Here is a 20775-nt window from a genome sequence, read left to right on the forward strand (position 1 = left end):
CCTTTCTAGTCAGAGCAGGTGTTTACATTGGCAGCATGGCCTCCTGCAGCTAGGGTGCCATTTGCTGCCATGGCACCACGCAGTTGCCCGTAATTTTGTCCAGATAACCTGTGTTCCAGCCAAATGAGTTAACCAATCACAGGGAGGTTGGCAGGATGCGAATTCATTTTACACAGATTCAGATGTGCAGAATCCAGGGCAGTCAGTAGTCTCCTCGTCTAATCCTTGATGAAAAGAGAAAGGATCTTGACTGTTTAATGAGAAAGTCCCTTGTATGTATGCCTAGGTCCTTGTCTGGTACTTGTGACAAGGATTGACAGCGTGGGGAAAGCTGGTTCTTTTCTAGTGCAGTGGGTCCCTGTGTTCAAAACCCTGGTACACTATTTATAGAGACAATTGCTTATTCAGAATGAATCCATAAAGTTGAGAAGAAGCATGATATTGTAATAATAAAGAACTTTCTTCCAAGGGCCCCCTACTTAGATATAGCTGAAATGAAAGCTTTTGGTTTCCACAGTTCCTGGGTATATTTTCATCTTCATGAATGGTCTCTCTTGGAGTTGTGTACTTCACAGCCTGAAGGCAGCTGATGCAACTGCCCTAAAACTATATTCTTTAAAGAAATTCATTAAGCTTTAAAGGTGACTTGTGCAAAGAACAGAGGCTCTTAATATTTATGGAGAGTTTTAAAATTAATCTTAGATTATTAATGAGAAGGAATTTTATGAAGTATAAGTTACTGTATAATAAATATTATTAACTGAAATAGTCATCTAAAGAATTGATAATTAAAGAATGGAGACTTCTTTAGATTTTATGAATTGCAAACTGGTTGATATTTTCATTTGTTCAGTCAAAAATTGTGTTGGCAGAAGGAAAATCTAATCTTAGCACATGATATCTTCAAGAAGCACAGTTCCAGTAATCGTAGCTGATAACTGCTAAGATGTTTCTGAAAGGAGAAATTTTATTTTGACAACAAAAAGAACAATTTAAAAAAAATATTTGGTACATTTCCAGGAGAGGAATCATTTCATATGTCAAAGAAAAAGACTGTACCCTAGTCTTTACCATCACTTGTGGAACTTTTTCAAACCACAGTTAATTTCATCTTTTCAACTTTTGCTTGGTTTTAGATGAGGAATTTTCTCCTTTGGGAATCAAAGAAGTTGATTACACCTCTCCCACTAGAATTGTGCAATGCCTTTAAATAGTTCTTCTTAAGTCTGTTTTTGATTATCATTATGAATTTCACAATACACTTCCAAATGTACTTTTGGATATTTTTATCCAAAACATTGTTCTCCAGTGTTGTAAATTCTTTATTTCTTAAAAGGTTTTGGGGAGTAACAGTGTAAGATTAACTCATTTTTGTGTAATACCATTTTCAAATAAGTTATAAAATCTGTAGATAAAATCTGACTGCTCATGTGACAGGTTTCTTTAACTTACTTTTTAGTGTTAGTCTATTTATAGAATCATTCAGTATTAGCATCAGAAAGGTCACAGCCATCATTACATGTAACTTCTGTATTTTGTAGGAAAAGGAAAAAAAACAAACAAACAATTGGCAGCGACCCTGTAGCTTGTTAGTGGAGCTGCCAAGATAGCAACTCAATTGTCTTGACTCAGAGTCTGACGTCCTTTCACTTTGCCCTGGTAGGTAGTCCCTCTGACTTCGGTCCTTCCGTCACACTAACCCATCCTCCACCTTCTGTCCTCCTCTGTCTGAGTGACTGCTGGCTCAGGGAATGGGATGAGCAAAGGCTGAGTCAGATGACCAGAAGACTCCCTAAACTTACAAGAGTGTGTTCCCCATGGCGGGACAGAGACAGGTGTGTATGTTACATACAGTGTGATGGGTGCCAGGGGAGGTGAGAGTAACATTCTCCGGGGCCCAGAAATGAAGGTGACAAAATCCATCTCAAAGAGTTGGGGAAGCTTTGAAGAACGAGTCATTGAGGGATGCAGGAGGTTCACTCAGAGAAAGGACAGCATATGCCAAGGCAGAAGCTAAGTGGAAGATAGGAGAGGGGAGAGAGGGAGATAATATTTACCAAGTACCAGAGCATCTACTGGGCACAACAAGCCTATAAAAGAAGTATAATTATCGCTTTCATGGTTAAGAAGATTAAAAGTTGGGGGCATCATTATCACATTTACTGAATGCCAACTACATGCCTGGTATGTTTCTTACATTATTTTGATTAATCCTAGCAACAAATTTATAAGGGAATTACACACAAAGAAACTAAATCTCAGAAAAATTAAGTAAATTAGTCCAACTGCCAAGTCCTGTAAACTGAGGTGGGGGAGGTGTGGTGCAAACTAATCTCTGCTTGAGACTTCCCTGGCGGTCCAGTGGTTAGGACTTTGCCTTCCAACGCAGGGGGCGTGGGTTTGATCCCTGGTCTGGGGTCTAATATCTCACTTGCCTCATGGCCAAAAAAATGAAACATCAGACAAAACAGTATTGTAACAGTATTGTAACATCAGACAAAACAGTATTGTAACATCAGACAAAACAATATTGTAACATGTCCAATAAAGGCTTTAAAATAAATAAATTAAGAAAACAAAAACAACTAGTCTCTGCTCAGTTCTGAAGCAGCTTCTGATCAGGATATGGAATTCACCCGTTCATTGTAGCAGACTGACAGGATGGGTACAGATGGATCAAAGATGTCTTTATAGATCTAAGTAAAGAGAGAAGACTTCATCCTGTTGGTGCAGTTTTTGGTAGAAAGTGATTTGCTCAAATTTATATTTTAGAAAAATGTTCAGGCAGCAACATCTAAGATGGTTTAAAGAGTAGAGATGAAGGCTGAGGGACCAGTGATATGATTTTGTGAAAACCTGAAAGAGAGGTGATGAGTTCAGATCTAAGATAAGAGAAATGCAGATGGAGAGATAGGCAAAATTTGGAGGGTTTTTATGGAGTAAAATCCAAACAACATGGTTTTCATTTCAATATTGAAAGAGATGGAAGGAGAAGGAGGAATCGAAGTGATCTCTGAGGTCAGAGAAGTAGTAACTGTGAAATGAAACATATGTGTTTGAGATAATGACTTTCTCTTATATATAATTTTCATTTACTTTTAATGTTTTGGCACAGTACCCATTCAGTGTAACAAAACAAGGAAATGTAGATCAACAAAAATAAACAACCTTGGAAACCTTGTAATTCTACCATGAATAGATACCATGTGTGTTAGTCGCTCAGTCGTGTTGGACTCTTTGTGACCCCGTGGACCACCAGTCTACTCTGTCCATGGGATTCTTCAGGCAAGAATACTGGAGTGGGTTGCATTTCCTACTCCAGGGGATCTTCCTGATCCAGGGATCAAACCTGAGTCTCCTGCAATGCAGGCAGATTCTTTACTATCTGAGCCAACAGAAAAACAAACCATGTGTACATAACCTTGTAGATTTCTATGCTTTTATTAGCCGAAAGATCATACAACGTATATGGTGTTTGAGACATGCTTTTACTTACACTTGACCACACAATTTTATTGACTTTCCTTGTCAACAGTTGTATTTTTATGGCTAATATGCCACTGGATGGATGTGTCATAAGAATTTAACAGACCCTTCATGTCTTGACATTTGTGTTATCTCCAATGCTGTGTAATGACAAACAATAACTATACATACTTATGTATATAATTAAGTTATTCGTACTTATGTGTAGGTAAAAAATGTTGACTTTCACTTGGACAGATTCTTAGAAATTAATTGCTGTATCAAAAGAAGGGCTCCATTTGAGGGTTTTGGTGTCTACCCTCAGGTTTCCCTACAAAGTGGAAGAAAGCCTGTTTGCCCACATGCCTGCCAACAATGGGAATGGGTATTAATATCCTTTAATTTTTTTTCAAATTAAAAAGTAGTCATCAGTTTGCATTTCTTCATTATAGTGAGGTTAGACTATGTATGCAACAATTACTCGTCATTGTCATTTCTTTAATCTCCAGCTTTTGTTCTTTGTTAACTTTTCTGTTGAAGTTATCCTATTTTTCATATATTAGAAAAAGCCCTTTATGTGTTAAACTTTTATTTCTCTTTAAGGTAGTAACTTGTTTGCTTCTTGAAGATTTTTTGAAATATTTAACATGTCTTGGTAGATCCAATTATTTTTAACCTATTTCTCTGGCTTGTTTTAAGTTTATATCTTATCAACAGGGTTAAATTAACCCTTTACTCTTATTGATGGTCAATGATATGTTTGGTTTTACTTCCATTACCTTAGTTTATGATATTTTGTTATTTATTCTCTCTGCTATTTTCTTGTCCTGTGTTTTTATATCTTTTGTTATTTGTGTTTTTTCCTCCCCCACTGATTTGATGGTAGTACATTCTTTTTCTATTTATAGTTTTGTGTATTCTTTGTGTCCAAATTTAAACCTGTTTTTCTTTCAGTTTTATCATATTGGAGTATATGAAATGAGAACTTCACCTTTTTCTCTTCCCAACCATCTCCCAGTTTCTCTCAGATTTTAAATCTTTTTTTTTTTTGTAATATGTAAAGATTATTTTTTTTTCCCTCGGATGATATATCTTTTTAAGAAGGGGCTTTATCTGACACTTGTTTTCATTTTTGCAATTATTTTAGCAATATACTACATGTTCCACTGGTTTCTTAATCTCAAACAATTTTTTCAATACATTTTTCTCAAGTATGAGTTCTTTATTTTGACTTCTTTTCAATCAATGGAATACATATTGATTTCCAGAAGCCATGCACATTCTCAGATGTCTTTCTGTTTCCTCATTTCTGCCAATAGTTTGCGCGAAATACAGAATTTGGGGTTCAAAATATTTTTTCCACATAGTTATATATCTTATGCTTTTTCCTAACATTTGTTTTTGCACAGGAGAAATGAAATGTCAGTTTGATTTTCATTTCCTTCTGTTTTTTTTCTTTCTTAGTTGCTTGTAATACTTTTCCTTTATTCTAGATGTGAAACACTATTAATTTTGCTTGGAACTTGATGAGTTTTATGGCACTAAAACTTCAAGTAAAGAGTATTTTCTGACATTAATATCACAACTTATCCAAGGTCTACTCAATTCTGTTAATTTGGAATTTTATGGCTACTTTTTACTGCCTCCAATGACAACTTTAATTTTGCTGTTACAGTTTATGTTTTCTTTTCCATCTTTGTATTTCTCTTAATCATTTTCTCCTACAGCTGCTGACTCTGTTTAAGGGAGACAGTGTTGTCTTGCATCTTTGTGAAGATCTGTGCAAATATTTACTGAACTTTTTATAGAAATGAATATTAAGAAATATGAATAATTCAATATTTAATGTTATGATGCTTTGAAGTCATGTTCCCCTTTTTCCTGCTGAAGTACTTTTCGTAAGTCACACATCATTATAACTATTTATAAAATAGTTATAAATTTATAAAAACATTTATAAAATGTTTCTTTCATTCTTAAATAGCTACAGATTTATCAAGTTCTGGAATTTTCTACTATATACATGGGAAAATGTTCTCTTTCATTTTTAAATATAATCAAGAATGTTAGAAGCATGAGTACTTTTTCTAAAAATAACATTATGAGTCTTCTATCTCAACATTGATTGTTTCTGGTTTTAGCATTATAGTTGTTGAAACAAGGACTTTTGCATCCAGGATACTGGGGTGTGAGACATAGAACGTGTGGTGATAAAGAACGTGGCATCTGGATCCAAATTCTCCTAGTTCAAATCTCAGCTTTGTCATTTACTATATAATTTTGGCTAGTTATTTAACTTCTTAGTGCTTTAGTTTTCTCATCTGTAATATGAGATAAATGATACTTCATAGTATCATTTCTATGATACTTCTTAAAGAGATTAAGAAGATAATTTACAAAATATGTGGAACAGTCCCTGGGACATAGTGAATGCTATATAAACATTTGCTGTAAAATTCTAGTACAGATTTTCATCTCAATTTTGTTGTAAACCTTAAAAAAAAAATCTTTAAATAAAAAAATAAGCCAGAGCTTATCTACCTAGAAACAGGCCTTAAACAAATGATAACAGGGAGAGGAAAAGTTTATATGTATTTAATTTAAAAATATTTTGCTTGCCAATTACAACCAAGATAAATGTGATTTTGAATGTTCAATTTAAAAATATAATAAGCCAATGTTAAGTACTAAAAAAAAAAAAATAAACTCATAGCTCTATCACCTTTTAACTGAGTAACTTTAGCCTAATCATCAGGTTACTCTAAGCCTCCATTTTCTCTTTAAAATGGACACAGCACTAATAAAAATAATGTACTTATTAATAGAAATATTTGCAATTATTAATACTAATTAGTACTGTGAGTATTAAATGAGATCATTCGTATCAAATAGCATCACACATAAGTGCACATTCCTTGGTTGTTACTTTTTAAAAATGATCTAATGCTTACTTGACCATGCTACATTTATTTGGCTTCACTAGGCACTGCAAGTTCTAGTTCCACAATTTCTTCTATTATTGAATTCTTAATTTTCAGTTATTTTACAGAAGTGTAACTCTAGAGAGAGTAAATACAGGTTCAAAGCCACATTGTTGGTACAAAGGGAAGATATGAAGCAAGGTCAGTTAGATCCTGCTTTCAACCCCCCCCCCCCCGCGCCCCGCCCCCCCCCGCCCCGAGCCTGGGAAAAGCAGAGTCTGTGATTCTCTTTGTTTCAAAGGGCCTATTTCTCATCAGTAGGATCATTTCCCTCAAGCCCTTTACTTTCTCCTCATCCTTTGTCAAGTACTTTGAACCAAACCAGAGGACACAGTAACTTTCGCACGTCTACAGTCATTCTTCTCCACTGAGAGTGAGTGTTAGGAGCGCAGTGCAGGAGATGCAGCTGCAGAGGTTGGGGTGGGGGTTGTTAGAATATGGGTGTACAGTCTTTAGAAGATTTTTTTTTTGATAGTGAGAAGTGATTTATTAGAATAGGACATTTGTGAGGTTTACAAGTTGGACAGGTGAAAGGATGCCACATCCCAAGAACTTATTGGGCTACAGTTGTATAATCAAAGGAAAAGTGGAGAAGGGAGATGTCACGCTTCCATCATCAACCCCTCCTCCAGGTTGGGCAAGAGAGTTTCCTTGTCCCTACATGGTCAAGCTAGGTCCACAAATTTATTGTTTTTTATGTGTATAGAGAGCATGTTCTAGGGATCATTAACTTACTGAGCTCACTGAACAGGATATGGGTCATACCATCATTGTTTTATTGTTTTGGGGCATGTCTCATGCTTCTGTTGCATGGTTTTGTTGCTAAGCAAGCCTGCTTAGTTTTGTGGTTAAGCAAACCTGTTTTCTTGAGTAATCACGCTGAGCATCATTGATTCCTTTTAGTCCCCTCAAGTACACTGTTTTGAGTTTTCCCACAAATCAGCCCAGCCATATCATGCTGCAGTGTGTTGTGATTGTAACTAATTGTGGGACATTAAGAGGCTACTTCATAACCTGAAAATTACAAACTACATCACTCTTCAAAAAAAAAAAATCTTGATTTCTCTCCTTGCTTGAATTGTATGATTATTTCTGTGGAAAGCTATTGTTTGGGATTCTTTTTGCCCCAATTAGTTTCCAGAATGTTGTTCACTATCCACTGACATATCACATAAAATGGACTTCCCTGGCTTACCCACAGCTTGCCCATCCGGGACATACAAACCAGAAGGTTCACCAGGAGGAATCAGTACTTGCCTTCCATGTCCTGATGAACATCACACGTCTCCACCTGGAAGTACGTCCCCTGAAGACTGTGTCTGCAAGGAGGGGTACCAGGCCTCCGGCCAGACCTGCAAAGGTAAGGATCCCACCGCTGGCAGATAGGAAATATAAAAGCTGATCTCTTTTAGGGAGGTAAGGCCAGTGTTTTCATCCAGTTCGCTGGGCATGATCTTCTAATCTTATTTGAGGGAAATTCTTTATTTTTATTATCTAGCATTTCTTATCACTGAACATAGCCATATCTTGTTTCAGAGACAGGAGGTCTGAGACTCCAGAAGTATCATTAACTATGAAAACAGACTTATAAAAGATTTAAAATGAACGTTAAGAGAGGAGTCATAAGGTTTTTTTCAGATAAATATTTTTGGTGGGGCCATAGGATGTGGCATGAGGGATCTTAACTCCCCGACCAGGGATCAAACCTGTGCCCCTTGTGTTGAGAACGAGGAATTCTCAAACCACTGGACCACCAGGGAAGTCCTGAGAAGTCTCAAATTTAACAGCAAATTTGAATAATAAATGAGCTATTTTGGACCCTGGTGATGGTTAAATCCATTTAAAGAAAATATTTTTATAAGTAATGTGCCTTGAAATTATTCATACCAAAAATTAAAAATATTTACTTAGCCAGTAATTTGTACAAGAAGCTGCGGGTCCTGGGATTGTGACAGACATGTTTTGCTGGCCTTACTCATTCTTTATTTTATGCTGCTTTAACTGAGAAGGAAAATAGCTAATGACACATGAAGGTCAAGAACTAGAAAATTTCATATTCACATAGATAAAAAGATTTTTCAGGCTTAAATGTTTAGTCTGTCTTTAATTAGAAACAAATACCTACTAAGCATGAGATGTAAGTGTTCTTCCAAATATGCACTTACAAATTCACATGCAATAAATGGGAATGCTGGAGGTAGTTTAGCTCTGTGTATAAAATGTCCTCTTAAACAGGAAAAGTGGGAGGAGGATGCTTTATAGACAAACGCTAGCTTTGCTTTTTAATTTTGTTTCTATAAATGTTAGTTGTCCACTGCCCTGCCCTGAAGCCTCCTGAAAACGGTTACTTTATCCGAAACACTTGCAACAACCACTTCAATGCAGCCTGTGGGGTCCGATGTCACCCTGGGTTTGACCTCGTGGGAAGCAGCATCTTCTTGTGTCTCCCCAATGGTTTGTGGTCCGGTTCCGAAAGCTCCTGCAGAGGTATGCAGACTGCCAGTTCACATTGTTTATTGATTGTCTTGCTCCATGTCCTTGATTTAAACTCTAATGGACCAGTAAATTCTTTGTTGCTTTTGAGTTCATGGACCACGGACCACAGAAAGAGAAAAAATTATAGGAAGTTTAGTCAGAACTACTAAGTTCAGTTGACCACGTTGTCATAAACTATGCCTCCTGTGTTTCTTTTATGAACAAGCAGGGGAAAGGCCTGCCTGGGAAGGAAATGGACAGGTTACCTTAAACCTCAGATTTCAAGCAGCCAAGACAGGGTCCAGGGAGAGTTAGAGGATGGTCAGCACGGGGCTTTGATGTCTGTTTTGATGGCAGGATTTGGGGAACCATGCCCATATCCTGTGCTAAGAGTAGTTAGCCAACATGTACCTCCCCAGCCTTGACTCTGAATAGACAGCATGCCGTAAAAGTTTTGCTGAGGCCTTGACTGCTCCAAGACCCCCATATTACCTTGCTTACTGCAGTAGAGTGAGAAGTTCTGTCGTCTTGGCTTCTCTCAGCTCCCACACCCATAAGGGAAGCCAACCTACTCACAACTTCAGGGTCACTTGTGAACCCCAGGAGACATTCATCTTTGTATTTGTCAGCTACCAATACTGAACTCATCTACAGATTTGCTTAAATCCAGGTCCTAATTCAGACTCTTACCTATATTTACAAAAAGAACAGATTGAACAAAGGAGAACTGAAAGTAAAGGTGGGCGGTAATGGAATCACTGAGATTCAAAGGCAGTTACAACTGCATTGGTAAAGTAAGATTAGGATTCCAAGAAATGGGATAAACCTGAGATCGTAGTCAAAAGCCAAATTAATAAGTTAGAAAATCAACCCCAGAAATCCTTCTGAAAGTAGAGCAGCATTTGAAAGATTAGAAAAAGGTGAAAGAATAAAATGACATGAGAACAGTCACAGGAAATAGACTCTTCGCAGACTAGGAATCCAGAGGGAAAATGGAGCCGAGGAGAAGCCCTCCTAGAAGATCAAAGAACGTATCTGCAAGCTGAAATCTTGAAGATACACATGACTGAAATCTTTGATACTGAACTTAAAATCACTTACTGAGTGCCAGAAAACAAATTATTGCAAACAGATCCATGTCTGGAAATAATCTTACTGAAACTTCTGAAAGCCTTGGAAAAATTAGAAAATTGTGCCTGTTTCACAGTTAGAAATGTTTAATAACATTACCTATGAAGGAAGGGGAATCAGACTTGCCTTGAGCCCATTACCAGCCACTCTAAATTTTAGAAGATCAGTGAATATTTCCAAAATTCTGGAAGAAAAGAATTAGACCCTAGATTTCTAAACTTTGACAAGCGATTGTTTATGTGGGAAAGGCAAGACCTTCTCAGTCACATAGTTTCAAATGGTAAAAAGCCCGTTCCTGAAAAAGTTAATCGTAAGAACCTCTTAAATATATTCCTGTATGATTATTAAGGTCTATGTATAATCTCTACCCCTTCTCCTAAACACCTCATGGCAAAAGGTGGAAAGCCTGACATTTTAACTTTCCCCTTACTGGCCTTCCAAAGGAGAGTGAGAAAATCAGGCAGACAATCCCTTTAGGATAAGATCTAGCCCCTGCCTCTTTGACCCTCTACAGTCTCCATCCTGAACCTTGAATCCTGTGCTAAAGCCTTAAGAAGTGACCACACCTGTCAGGAAGCCATCCCTTTGTAAGTTGTTGGAACAGCCTTGATCCTCTGATCTACAGGGACCTGTAGCCCCTGTAGATAAGCCCGCCCCATCACCGACCTCCCGCTGGGATGGGATGACCTCTAACCTCCACATGTGCGTACACAGACCTCTTGTGCCCTCATTCTAGCCTTTATGCTCCATGTGTCAGGGCTAGTCAAGAAAACCCAGGAAATACCCCATCTGTGTTATGGGACAAGGAACTTATTTTAATAATCAGACCTTATACAATTTTAGAAGGAGCTGGAAAGTAGAAGTTTCAGAAAGAGAAACTGGAGCCTCGGAAGAGATACTACCAGCCCAGGAATCCAAGCCCAGGCAGCTGCTGTAGTGGAATCGCAAGAGAAGTGTGTTGGGAAGCCTAGGAGAAGCTTCATTTCTGTATGACCCCGCCCTGATGTTCTATAGCCAAGAGCCTAGCAGTGAGCTTGGGCCACCTTGGGTCAACAGGGTTAGCAGTTGAGATGTAGGGTGGAGACAAGTAAAGAAACATGACTTGGAACCTACTGTACATCTACATTTGTCCATCAGTGAGTCTGCCTGCAATGACTACTGCTTCTCTTCCATCTTCCACAATCAAGTGCAGGTTCTTTGATCAACCCTAAACTGACCCACTGTAAGGGGATTCTGACAGCATTTGCCAGCTTAACCAGCTTGTTACAATACACACCACCGTATTTTTATTAATTAGCTCGTCTATCATCTCTGCTAGTCTGTGAACTCATTATGAGCATAGAATGTATCTTCTCCTACCCCAACCAATCCTTGGTTATACCTCTGCTGAATGACTGAAAATCTGAATTTAACAAATACACGTGTTGGTAAGTATTACACTGACAAATACATTGACAAATTACATTGGTGGTCTTCTGTGTCACTTCCCATCATGCAGTTTCATTTTTACAAAGCAGGGTTATTGCCTTTTATGCAATTTGCATAATGTAAATAAAATAAATTTAGTCAAAGTAAAAGCAATGCTCAAGAAAGTGAATTTTCCTAAAATTCTTTCCATTTCACCTCTAATGCTGCTTCCTAACTTATCAGTGAACAAGGTTGTCCTGAAGGAAGGTACTAGTTCAGGCTCTTCCTCTTGCTCCTCATTAATAGATTTTTATAGGCATACTTCATTTTACTGCACTTTGATTTATTTTGCTTTGCTGATATTACATTTTTTTACAAATCAAAAACCCCATATTGTCAGATTATGGTGAACATTTTTAGAAATAAAATTATTTTTATTTATAGTATGGAGAAAGTAGCATTTTAAAGATCTAATTTAAAGCTGATTTTAAAGACAGAGGATAATTTTAGCTGTTTTTTTGTTTTCTTAAAAGTCTTTCTAAAAGTGAGACAGAAATGAAAGACCAGTTTAAAATGTAAAACTTTTTACAAATTTCATGTCACATCCTAATGTTTTGTAGTGTTAGATAGTAACTAATAGGCTTGATTCTTGTTTCTCTAATACATTCTTCATTAAGGCTGTCACAGTTGGGAGATGGACAGAAACTGTGAGTCTGAGAAAAAATATAGCAATTCTTTCAAATGAGAACCAGAACATGTTCTTAAATTGCCTGCTACCAAGTAAATCGTTCTCTTAAAATATTAAATTGCTGTTTTCGAAAGGCTTAATAAATATTTAAGGATTGTTTTAATGTGAATGTCAAACACTTATTGCAGAATTTTCCAGCTTATTGAAATAAAAATGTTTTTGAAGTTGAAATTCATATATAAGCATGTTCCTATCGAAAATGATGAAAATGATCATTCTTGGTTGAAAAGGAACATAAAATATTTAAGAACTAAATAGGATTTATTACATATGCTTTTGTTTTCCCAGAGCAGCAATGAAAGTTTATTAAAACTAACACTTTTGAGAAGCCATATAATTTGCATGTGTATGAAACACCAGTTCTCATTTACTATCATTTCTCTTGAGACATGTTGCAAGTTCGTTTTGTCCCTAATTGGAAACCTGGAATCATTTCAGCAGTTTATTGAATCGAAAAGCAGTTGTTTAATGTGGTTTTCTAGATTTTATATATCTTGATCATAGTAATTTATCTTATTCACTTTTAATCCTACCTGGCATTTGGCATTGTGCTACCCCTGATGATTACCTCAAGAAAAGCCAAAATATGAAGGCAAAATATTTTCTATGCACTTGATGGACACACTTAATAAAAATTCTACTTACATGATGGACACACTCAATAAAAATCAAAACATAGAAGGCAACATAATTATACTCATTTGTCATTAATAATTGACTTCATTTCAAACTAATTGAAAATCTAGGGCTTATGGTTTAACTTCTAATTCTTGAGTTTTCTCTAAGGAGTAATCAATCTTAAATATATCTTTCATGAAATCGGAATTTATATTCTGTCAACTCACATAATTTGAATGGGTTTCTTTGAGTAGATTCTGTCAAACCATGACTTCAGTTGAATATGCACTGAATATTTTACCCCACCTTCCTCTCCTATTATTTTAAAATTAAACTTTCATCAAAAGTAACTACTTGCTTGGTAAGAAAAATTGACAAATTCATAAAAGAAGGAAAGACATTTTACCCAGAGTCCCAACAAAGTTCTTGATTACTACTGGTCTTCTGGCCTTTAGTGTTGCAGGTGTGTTACGTGAGAGCAAACCGAAATTTGTTCTTTTGCAGGGGTGGTTTTTGTGCTTTGTACGGTGCCTGATGCTTTTAGGATAAAACCTGTAAGCTATTAATAGGAATGTATGTGCCCATCTGCTGGCACATTCAACAGTAATCCACCTTGTTGTCCTGTATGTATCTCTGGGGTACATAGATGGGATGTACGTACATTTAAGACTGGGATGTACATGCCATCTAACTGGAAGGATCACAGCCATGGGTGTGCAGCTCTCCCCTTCTCCCTCTCCCTTCCCCGTACTGTCGTTTCCAGTCTTGTTCCATGTCTCCCCTCCCGTCCTCTTCTTCTCTATCGCCTGCCTTTCCTCCCCCTTCTCTTCTCTTCCTTCTCACCTCTCCTTATTCTCCCCCTTTCCTTCATCCTCCTCCTGATTTGAAATGCTGTTGGAGTGAGTCTAAATTAGAACTGGAGACAAAGAAGCATGAAAAGAGTTTAAACTCTTTAGAGATGGTTTTATCTGAAGAAGAACATGTAATGGATCAGAGGCTGCAACAGGGTGTAGAGTTTGCTGGAGTTGAAGCTCTTGCGGGAGTAATCTGGGAAGATAGGTTGTTGTCAGAGAGTGGGGTGCTTGGTTATGGTCAGGTCTGGAGGATTTAAGGCTTGGAGGGGGTGCTGAAATAAGGGAAAGGATGTGCTTATTGGAGAGGAAGTGAGGAATATGACTCTAGGGTACTGGAATGATCATCTATATAGATAATGAAATCACCATCGTGTGTGTGCATATGTATGTGAAAGAGAGAGGGGAAGAAAGAAAGGGGAGAAAGAGAGAAATATAAAATCATCAAAGAATGAGAAACGGCCTAGAAGCCAGCAGACAGTTAGGGGAAAGGTTGTTGGGTATATGATATGATACTTGAGAGGAGCTGGAGGTGTTCAGGAAGAAGGGAGAGAGAATGACCTGGGAAAGCAATAAGGAAAAAAAATGACCACTCTCTCACCTTCAGCTCTGTCTGTAAGAGATGACAAGATTTTTTTTTTTTAACCAGGATAGGAAAGTAAGGAAAAGTTCATAAGAGGTCTGAAAACTGAATTGAACCTGAACTCTGTCCCAGAAAAGACCCTTTCCTTTTGTTAGAACGTAGCCTGGAGAATCACAGCAAAGGCCCATTAAGAGCTGAATGTCCCTCCCTTAGTCAGCCATCAGTCTTCAGCCATCCAGGGCCAAACTCCTTCAACAGCTTAAGTTTCCTACCTGTAGGCAGAGGCAGACAACAGGAGTATTTATTTAGGCAGTGCATTTGATAAAATACATACTTTTAATTATCCCATTCTAATTAAAAAAATAATAGTGTGTTATTTACTGCTTGCAATGTGTAGGCATTATTAAATTTATAATTGTTTCTTTGTCTTTATTGAGTGAAATATTATCTAATCGTTTTCATGTAGTGAGAACATGCCCTCGTCTCCGCCAGCCCAAACATGGCCGCCTCAGCTGTTCAACTGGAGAAATGTCCTACAGGACCGTGTGTTTGGTCACCTGTGACGAAGGGTACAGACTAGAAGGAAGTGCTAGGCTTACCTGCCAAGTCAACGCCCAGTGGGATGGCCCAGAACCCCGGTGTGTGGGTAAGTTCTTAGGGCATGGTGCCTTGGATGGGTCATTTCTGTAGCTCTCTGGTTTCTCCTATTTTCTGTGAAGACCTGGAACTAAAAACTAGCTCATGATGAGTATAAATACACATCCATCCTGAATACCTCCAGCTCCCTCGAGTATCATATATGTATATAGATAGATATACATTTATACTCATGAGTGTAAATACACATGCATATGTACATAGATATACGAGTATAAATACAATGCATATGTATACAGATATATGAGTATAAATACACATCCATATGTACATAGATGTACAAGTATAAACTCACATGCATATATATACAGATACGAGTGTAAGTACACATCTATATGTATATAGATATACGAGTATAAATATACGTCCATGTGTATATAGATACACGAGTATAAATACACATCCATATGTATACAGGCATATGTGTATAAATACGCATCCATGTGTATATAGATATATGACGTGTACATACATGAACAAGTATGTGGTTTTACTCCTTCCCACTGGTAAAAAGACTTCTACACCAGAATCCAATCTTCCAACTCCCTAAAGTGTACAGCTTCTAATAATAATGAATTTTGTTATACTTGGGGCACATTTGGAACAGATTTGTTTTAAAAGCAAATGCCGTGTAATTCCCTCACTTTTGAAAACAGTTTACTTTTACCTTGTTATTGAAATGATGAAATTATGAACCAGTGAATCTTGGCTGTAGAATTCTGTTTCATCAGAAGATTTTTCTTCATTGTCCGTCACTAAGAGCTGTGACATCTCACTCCTGTAGTTGGGTCCAGGATGAATGCAGCTTTTCCAGTTTGCTGCTGCTTATACACCACAGACACTTCAGCAGTGGGAGCAACAACAATGATCATGATGAAATCATAACCGCCATTTAGTGAACCCTTAAAAGATGGAAGATACAGTAAACCTGGGAGCACTAACAGCTATTTCATTAAATAACCAACTTCCAAAATAGAGACGAGAACTTTATGTAGGGAATAAGTTACAGTATGCCAGGATCCTAGATGGGAAGACTTTTTAAATTGGTTTCTAGGTTTAGTCTAGTATGATCTAGTGATCTAGTAAGATCCAAGGCTAAGAGAGGGTGTCTCCAGGAAGGATGTTGGGCTTTACTGAGGGATTCAAAAACAGTCGTAGCATTGACCCTCATTGTGCAGGCTCAGAAAGCTTATAGGGGCATATAAAATATTAAAAATAAGTGAAGTTTATTAGCAATGAGATAGCTGTTATGGCCTACTGAAAGATGTAGGCCTGACAGGCATTGTATTTCCCGGGAGGCAGAAGCTGCAAGGATTCCTAAACCATAGACAGACTTAGCTGTAGTTAGTTCAGTCGCTCAGTTGTGTCTGACTCTTTGCGACGCCATGGACTGCAGCATGCCAGGCCTCCCTGTCTATCGCCAGCTCCCGCAGTTTACTCAAACTCATGTCCATTGAGTCGGTGATGCCATCCAACCATCTCATCCTCTGTTGTCCCCTTCTTCTCCTGCCCTCAGTCTTTCCCAGCATCAGGGTCTTTTCCAATGGGTCAGTTCTTCGCATCACGTGCCCAAAGTATTGGAGTTTCAGCTTCAGCATCAGTCCTTCCAATGAATATTCAGGACTGATTTCCTTTAGAATGGACTGGTTGGATATCCTTGCAGTCCAAAGGACTCTCAAGAGTCTTCTCCAACACCACAGTTCAAAAGCATCAGTCTTCAGCACTCAGCTTTCTTTATAGTCCAACTCTCACATCCATACATGACTACTGGAAAAACCATAGCTTTGAGTAAATGGACTTTTGTTGGCAAAGTAATGTCTCTGCTTTTAATATGCTGTCTGGGTTGGTCAAAAGTTTTCACCCAAGGAGCAAGCGTCTTTTAATTTCATGGCTGCAGTCACCATCTACAGTGACTTTGGAGCCCCAAAAAGTAAATTCTGTCACTGTTTTCACTGTTTCCCCTTCTATTTGCCATGAAGTGATGGGACCAGGTGTCATGATCTTAGTTCTCTGAATGTTGAATTTTAAGCCAACATTTTCACTCTCCTCTTTCACTCTCATCTACAGATTCTTTAGTTCTTCTTTGCTTTCTGCCATAAGGGTGGTGTCATCTGCATACCTGAGGTTACTGATAACCTTAGACTTAATTGGCATAAAACTAAAACAAAGTGAGTTAGCTTCTCCAGATATTTCACAGAATTAAATGAAAATGATGGATCTGTCCACCATAAAAAGGATGGGTTAGCAATGGAACATTAAATTTTAATAAATCCCTTTTGTTGGAAAGTTGTCTCCCTGCCTTAGAATTTGTACCTAGATATTAATGTTTACTCCCAGGAATCATCTGTGGTTCCATAGCTGAGCAGCTTTTCTTGTGAGGGACCTAGTCTTGAATTAAAAGTGGTAATATATTTAATAAGGTTGCTCTGGAGTTATTCTTTAAAACTTTAATTCTTAAGTTTAACTTAAATTTTTAAAATTCTTTAAGCTTTAAGAATTCTCTTTAAAATTTTTGTACCCATCCCTGTAATGATTTAAAGCAGATGTCAGTCTTGGTCGATTTGAAGTATAACCGTCCTTATTTAATACAATTTATTGGGGAACAACTCACTGTAGCCCCCAAATTCTGACAGTAACCATAGTTACTATGAAATTTTCCACTTAAACATTGATGGACATGAATAGAAAGTGTATTAGGGACTTCCCTGGTCATCCAGTGGTTAAGAATCTGCCTTCCAATGCAGGGGACTCACATTCAACCCTTGTCTGGGAACTATGATCCCACATACCTCAGGGCAACAGAGCATGCGGGCTCAATAGTTGTGACAGACTCTGGGGTCCACAAGTCACAACTAGAAAGAAGCCTGTGCACTGCAAGGAAAGATCCCTCATGCCACGACTAAGACCTGATGCAGCCAAGAATAAATAAAATAATTAATTTTAAAAGAGTTTTGAGTAGACAGTTGCAAAATAAGAAAATTCTGAACATGAAGTACAATGAGAGAAATCTTATTCTTACCATTGTTAGGCCAATTATGAACACCCAGTAATTAATATGTTAGATTTATGGTACAAGGATGCACAGAACAATGGAAGCAAGCATGCCTCAGAAACAAACATTAGTTTGTAGAAAAATATAGTATTCAATAAGGGAAATTTTAGATATCCGTAGGGGAAAAGCTTATCTAAAAATTAGTTTGGACTCTTGCTTCATTTAAAAAATTAAGTTCAATTAATTTTATTAATTAAATGAGGCAGGTTAAGGAGTGAAATGTAGGAAAATGTGCAAACTATGGATTTTAACAGAGCATAACTTCCTAAAAAGGAAAGGGCAATAGATCTAAATATATAAAGCTTTAAATTTCAGTACTGCAGACATATATTCTCTATATTTAAAATGCAAACAAGAAAAAGGAAAAGTTATTTGAAACACATATAAAAAAGTCAAGGTCCTTAACATTTTCTGACATATGAAACTAGACCAAAACACAAAAATATGAAGACTCCAAAGAGGGATAAAAGAAATGAATTAAATGGACAAAGGAGACATTTTAAAAATACAATTAAAAAAATAACAAAATTGAGAAAATTCTGAAGCCATAGTTATGAGACCTAAGTTAAATTATATACTGATGTAATTTCACAGATATAAATATTTTCGTTAAACAGAAAGAATGAAAATAACTAAACATTAAATTAAATACTAGGAAAAGAGTGATTGTAAGAGAAGTTGAAAGAAACACATAATAATGTAAAGATGAATTATAAAAGGAGATGGGATGCAGTAGAGTGGATGAAAGGAAAATCTTTAAATAAAGTCATAGATTGTAGAAAGAAGAAAGAAAAATGCAAAAGTGGAATTTTTCTAAGAAGCTATACCAAAGGACTATATAGAGGTCTGAGGTTTTTAAAGTAATGAAACACCATTTATGATGCATGATTTTCTAAGAAAATGAAAACTATTAAATGAACCAAGAAAAAAAGTAGAAAAGCAAATAAATACTTAGCTATAAGTGATTTACAAAGTAATGGAAATATCAGAGTTTGCTTAGTTGTTGCTCTTGCTGTTTAGTTGATAAGTCGTGTCCGATGCCATGGACTACAGCAAACCAGGCTTCCATGTCCTTCATTATCTCCCAGAGTTTGCTCAGATTCATGTCCATTGAGTCAGTGATGCTATCTAACTATCTCATCTTCTGTCACCCCCTTCTCCTCCTGCCCTCAATCTTTCCAAGCATTTGAAAATGACTGAGGAAAAAATGAAACTCTTTCAAACTTTTAAGATGAAACAATTATCATACCATCTAATTTGGCCCAAATAGTGGAAAATTAATCAGTTCATACTATTGAGCTATTGTTATTCTGTTGCCAATCTGACAACATTTACCAAGAGGAGAAAATAGAACTATGACAGCAAATATACTAGCAATCCATACTCAAAAGATTGGTCTGCCAGGATGTGTAAAGGTTTATCCTAAGAATGCAAGAAGGGTTTAAAATTAGATGTTCTATTAATATAATAAATTACTTCATAACAAATAGGAAAAATTCATATGGTTGCTCAATATAAGATAAAAATGTATTCATTATCATTTAAAACACATTTTTGATAAAATTCTTAGAAACTCATTGATAACTGACATAAAAAAAAGTTCATCTTACATCTGTATCTACTTAAAGAAAAGATGTGGACAGTCTTACCACATCTTACCATTGGAAAACGAAAAGGATGCTAGAATCATCCATGTTATTTGGTAAGATTGTCTAAGATTTAGCTCTTGTAATAAATCATAACGTTAGAGCTTAGAGGATTCAAAATCATCATTTGTAAACTATGTGTTTACCTCTAAAATAAAATGAAACTACTGAAAGACTGAAAGTTCATTAAAGTCTTAAGAATACCAAATAAACAACTCCTCTGTATAAATGATAAACAGAATATATAATGAAAACCACAGTCAGAGACCTATATAAAATATGAAATATGTAAGAATAACCTCAAACAAAAATATATGGAACCTATATTACACAAACTACAAAATATAGCTTAGATAGAAAGAACATTTTAATATATTTATAAAATTTTCAAAAGGCAAAGTTCTTTCCAAATATATGTATAGGTAAAATGCAACCTATTCAGTAGCCCAAAAGAGATTTTCTTTTTTCCCCTTCTTGGAACTGGGGAGTGATTCCAGGATTCATCTGGAAGAATGTGCAGGCAAAACTCACTAAAATAAGATTGAAAGGGAAGTGTAATAAAGAATAGTAAAAAGGAAGTAATTCTGCTGTGTTTTAAAATATATACTAAATTACAAAAATGAAAAGTATGTAAGAATTGCCATCGGATCAGTGGGACTAATAGATTCCCAAACTTATGAGTTTCATATATTATTAAGGAAGCATCATAGCTCAGTTGAGAAGATAAGATTTATTCAACTGATAATATAGGAAAATTGGCTCGCTCCTTGGGAAAAAACAAAATGAATCAAAATGAAGTTTTCATATGTCTTTAATACACAGCAGACACCAATGTAAATACTTTATAGTTTTAAAATATACATTAAAAATAAAGCCATTAAAAGCTAGAAGAGAGTATAGTTAATATACACAAAGTAAGTATTATTCCATTTCAGAATGTATTAAACATAAAAGCAATGGGAAAAGATTCTCCATTACATTAGAATAGATTAAACTGCCAGTGCAGGAGACGTGGTTCAATCCCTGGGTCAGGAAGGTCCCCTGGAGAAGGAAATGACAACCCACTACAGTATTCTTGCCTGGGAAATCCCTTGGACAGAGGAGCCTGGTGGGCTCCAGCCATGGGGTCAGAGAGAGACAGACACGAGTTAGCAACTAAAC

General features: G+C 36.6%; 1 protein-coding gene across 1 annotated transcript in view; it reads left to right on the forward strand.

Moving 5' to 3' along the window:
- SVEP1 (sushi, von Willebrand factor type A, EGF and pentraxin domain containing 1) overlaps nt 1-20775 on the forward strand; it is a 186641-nt gene that overhangs the window by 56387 nt on the left and 109479 nt on the right. Inside the window, exons 4-6 of the mRNA XM_043870637.1 lie at nt 7648-7806; nt 8754-8933; nt 14726-14905. Of these exons, the coding sequence (XP_043726572.1) occupies nt 7648-7806; nt 8754-8933; nt 14726-14905 (519 nt within the window). The remainder of the gene's footprint in view (nt 1-7647; nt 7807-8753; nt 8934-14725; nt 14906-20775) is intronic.

The sequence above is a fragment of the Cervus elaphus genome, chromosome 16 (assembly GCF_910594005.1).
Source record: "Cervus elaphus chromosome 16, mCerEla1.1, whole genome shotgun sequence".
NCBI lineage: Eukaryota > Metazoa > Chordata > Mammalia > Artiodactyla > Cervidae > Cervus > Cervus elaphus.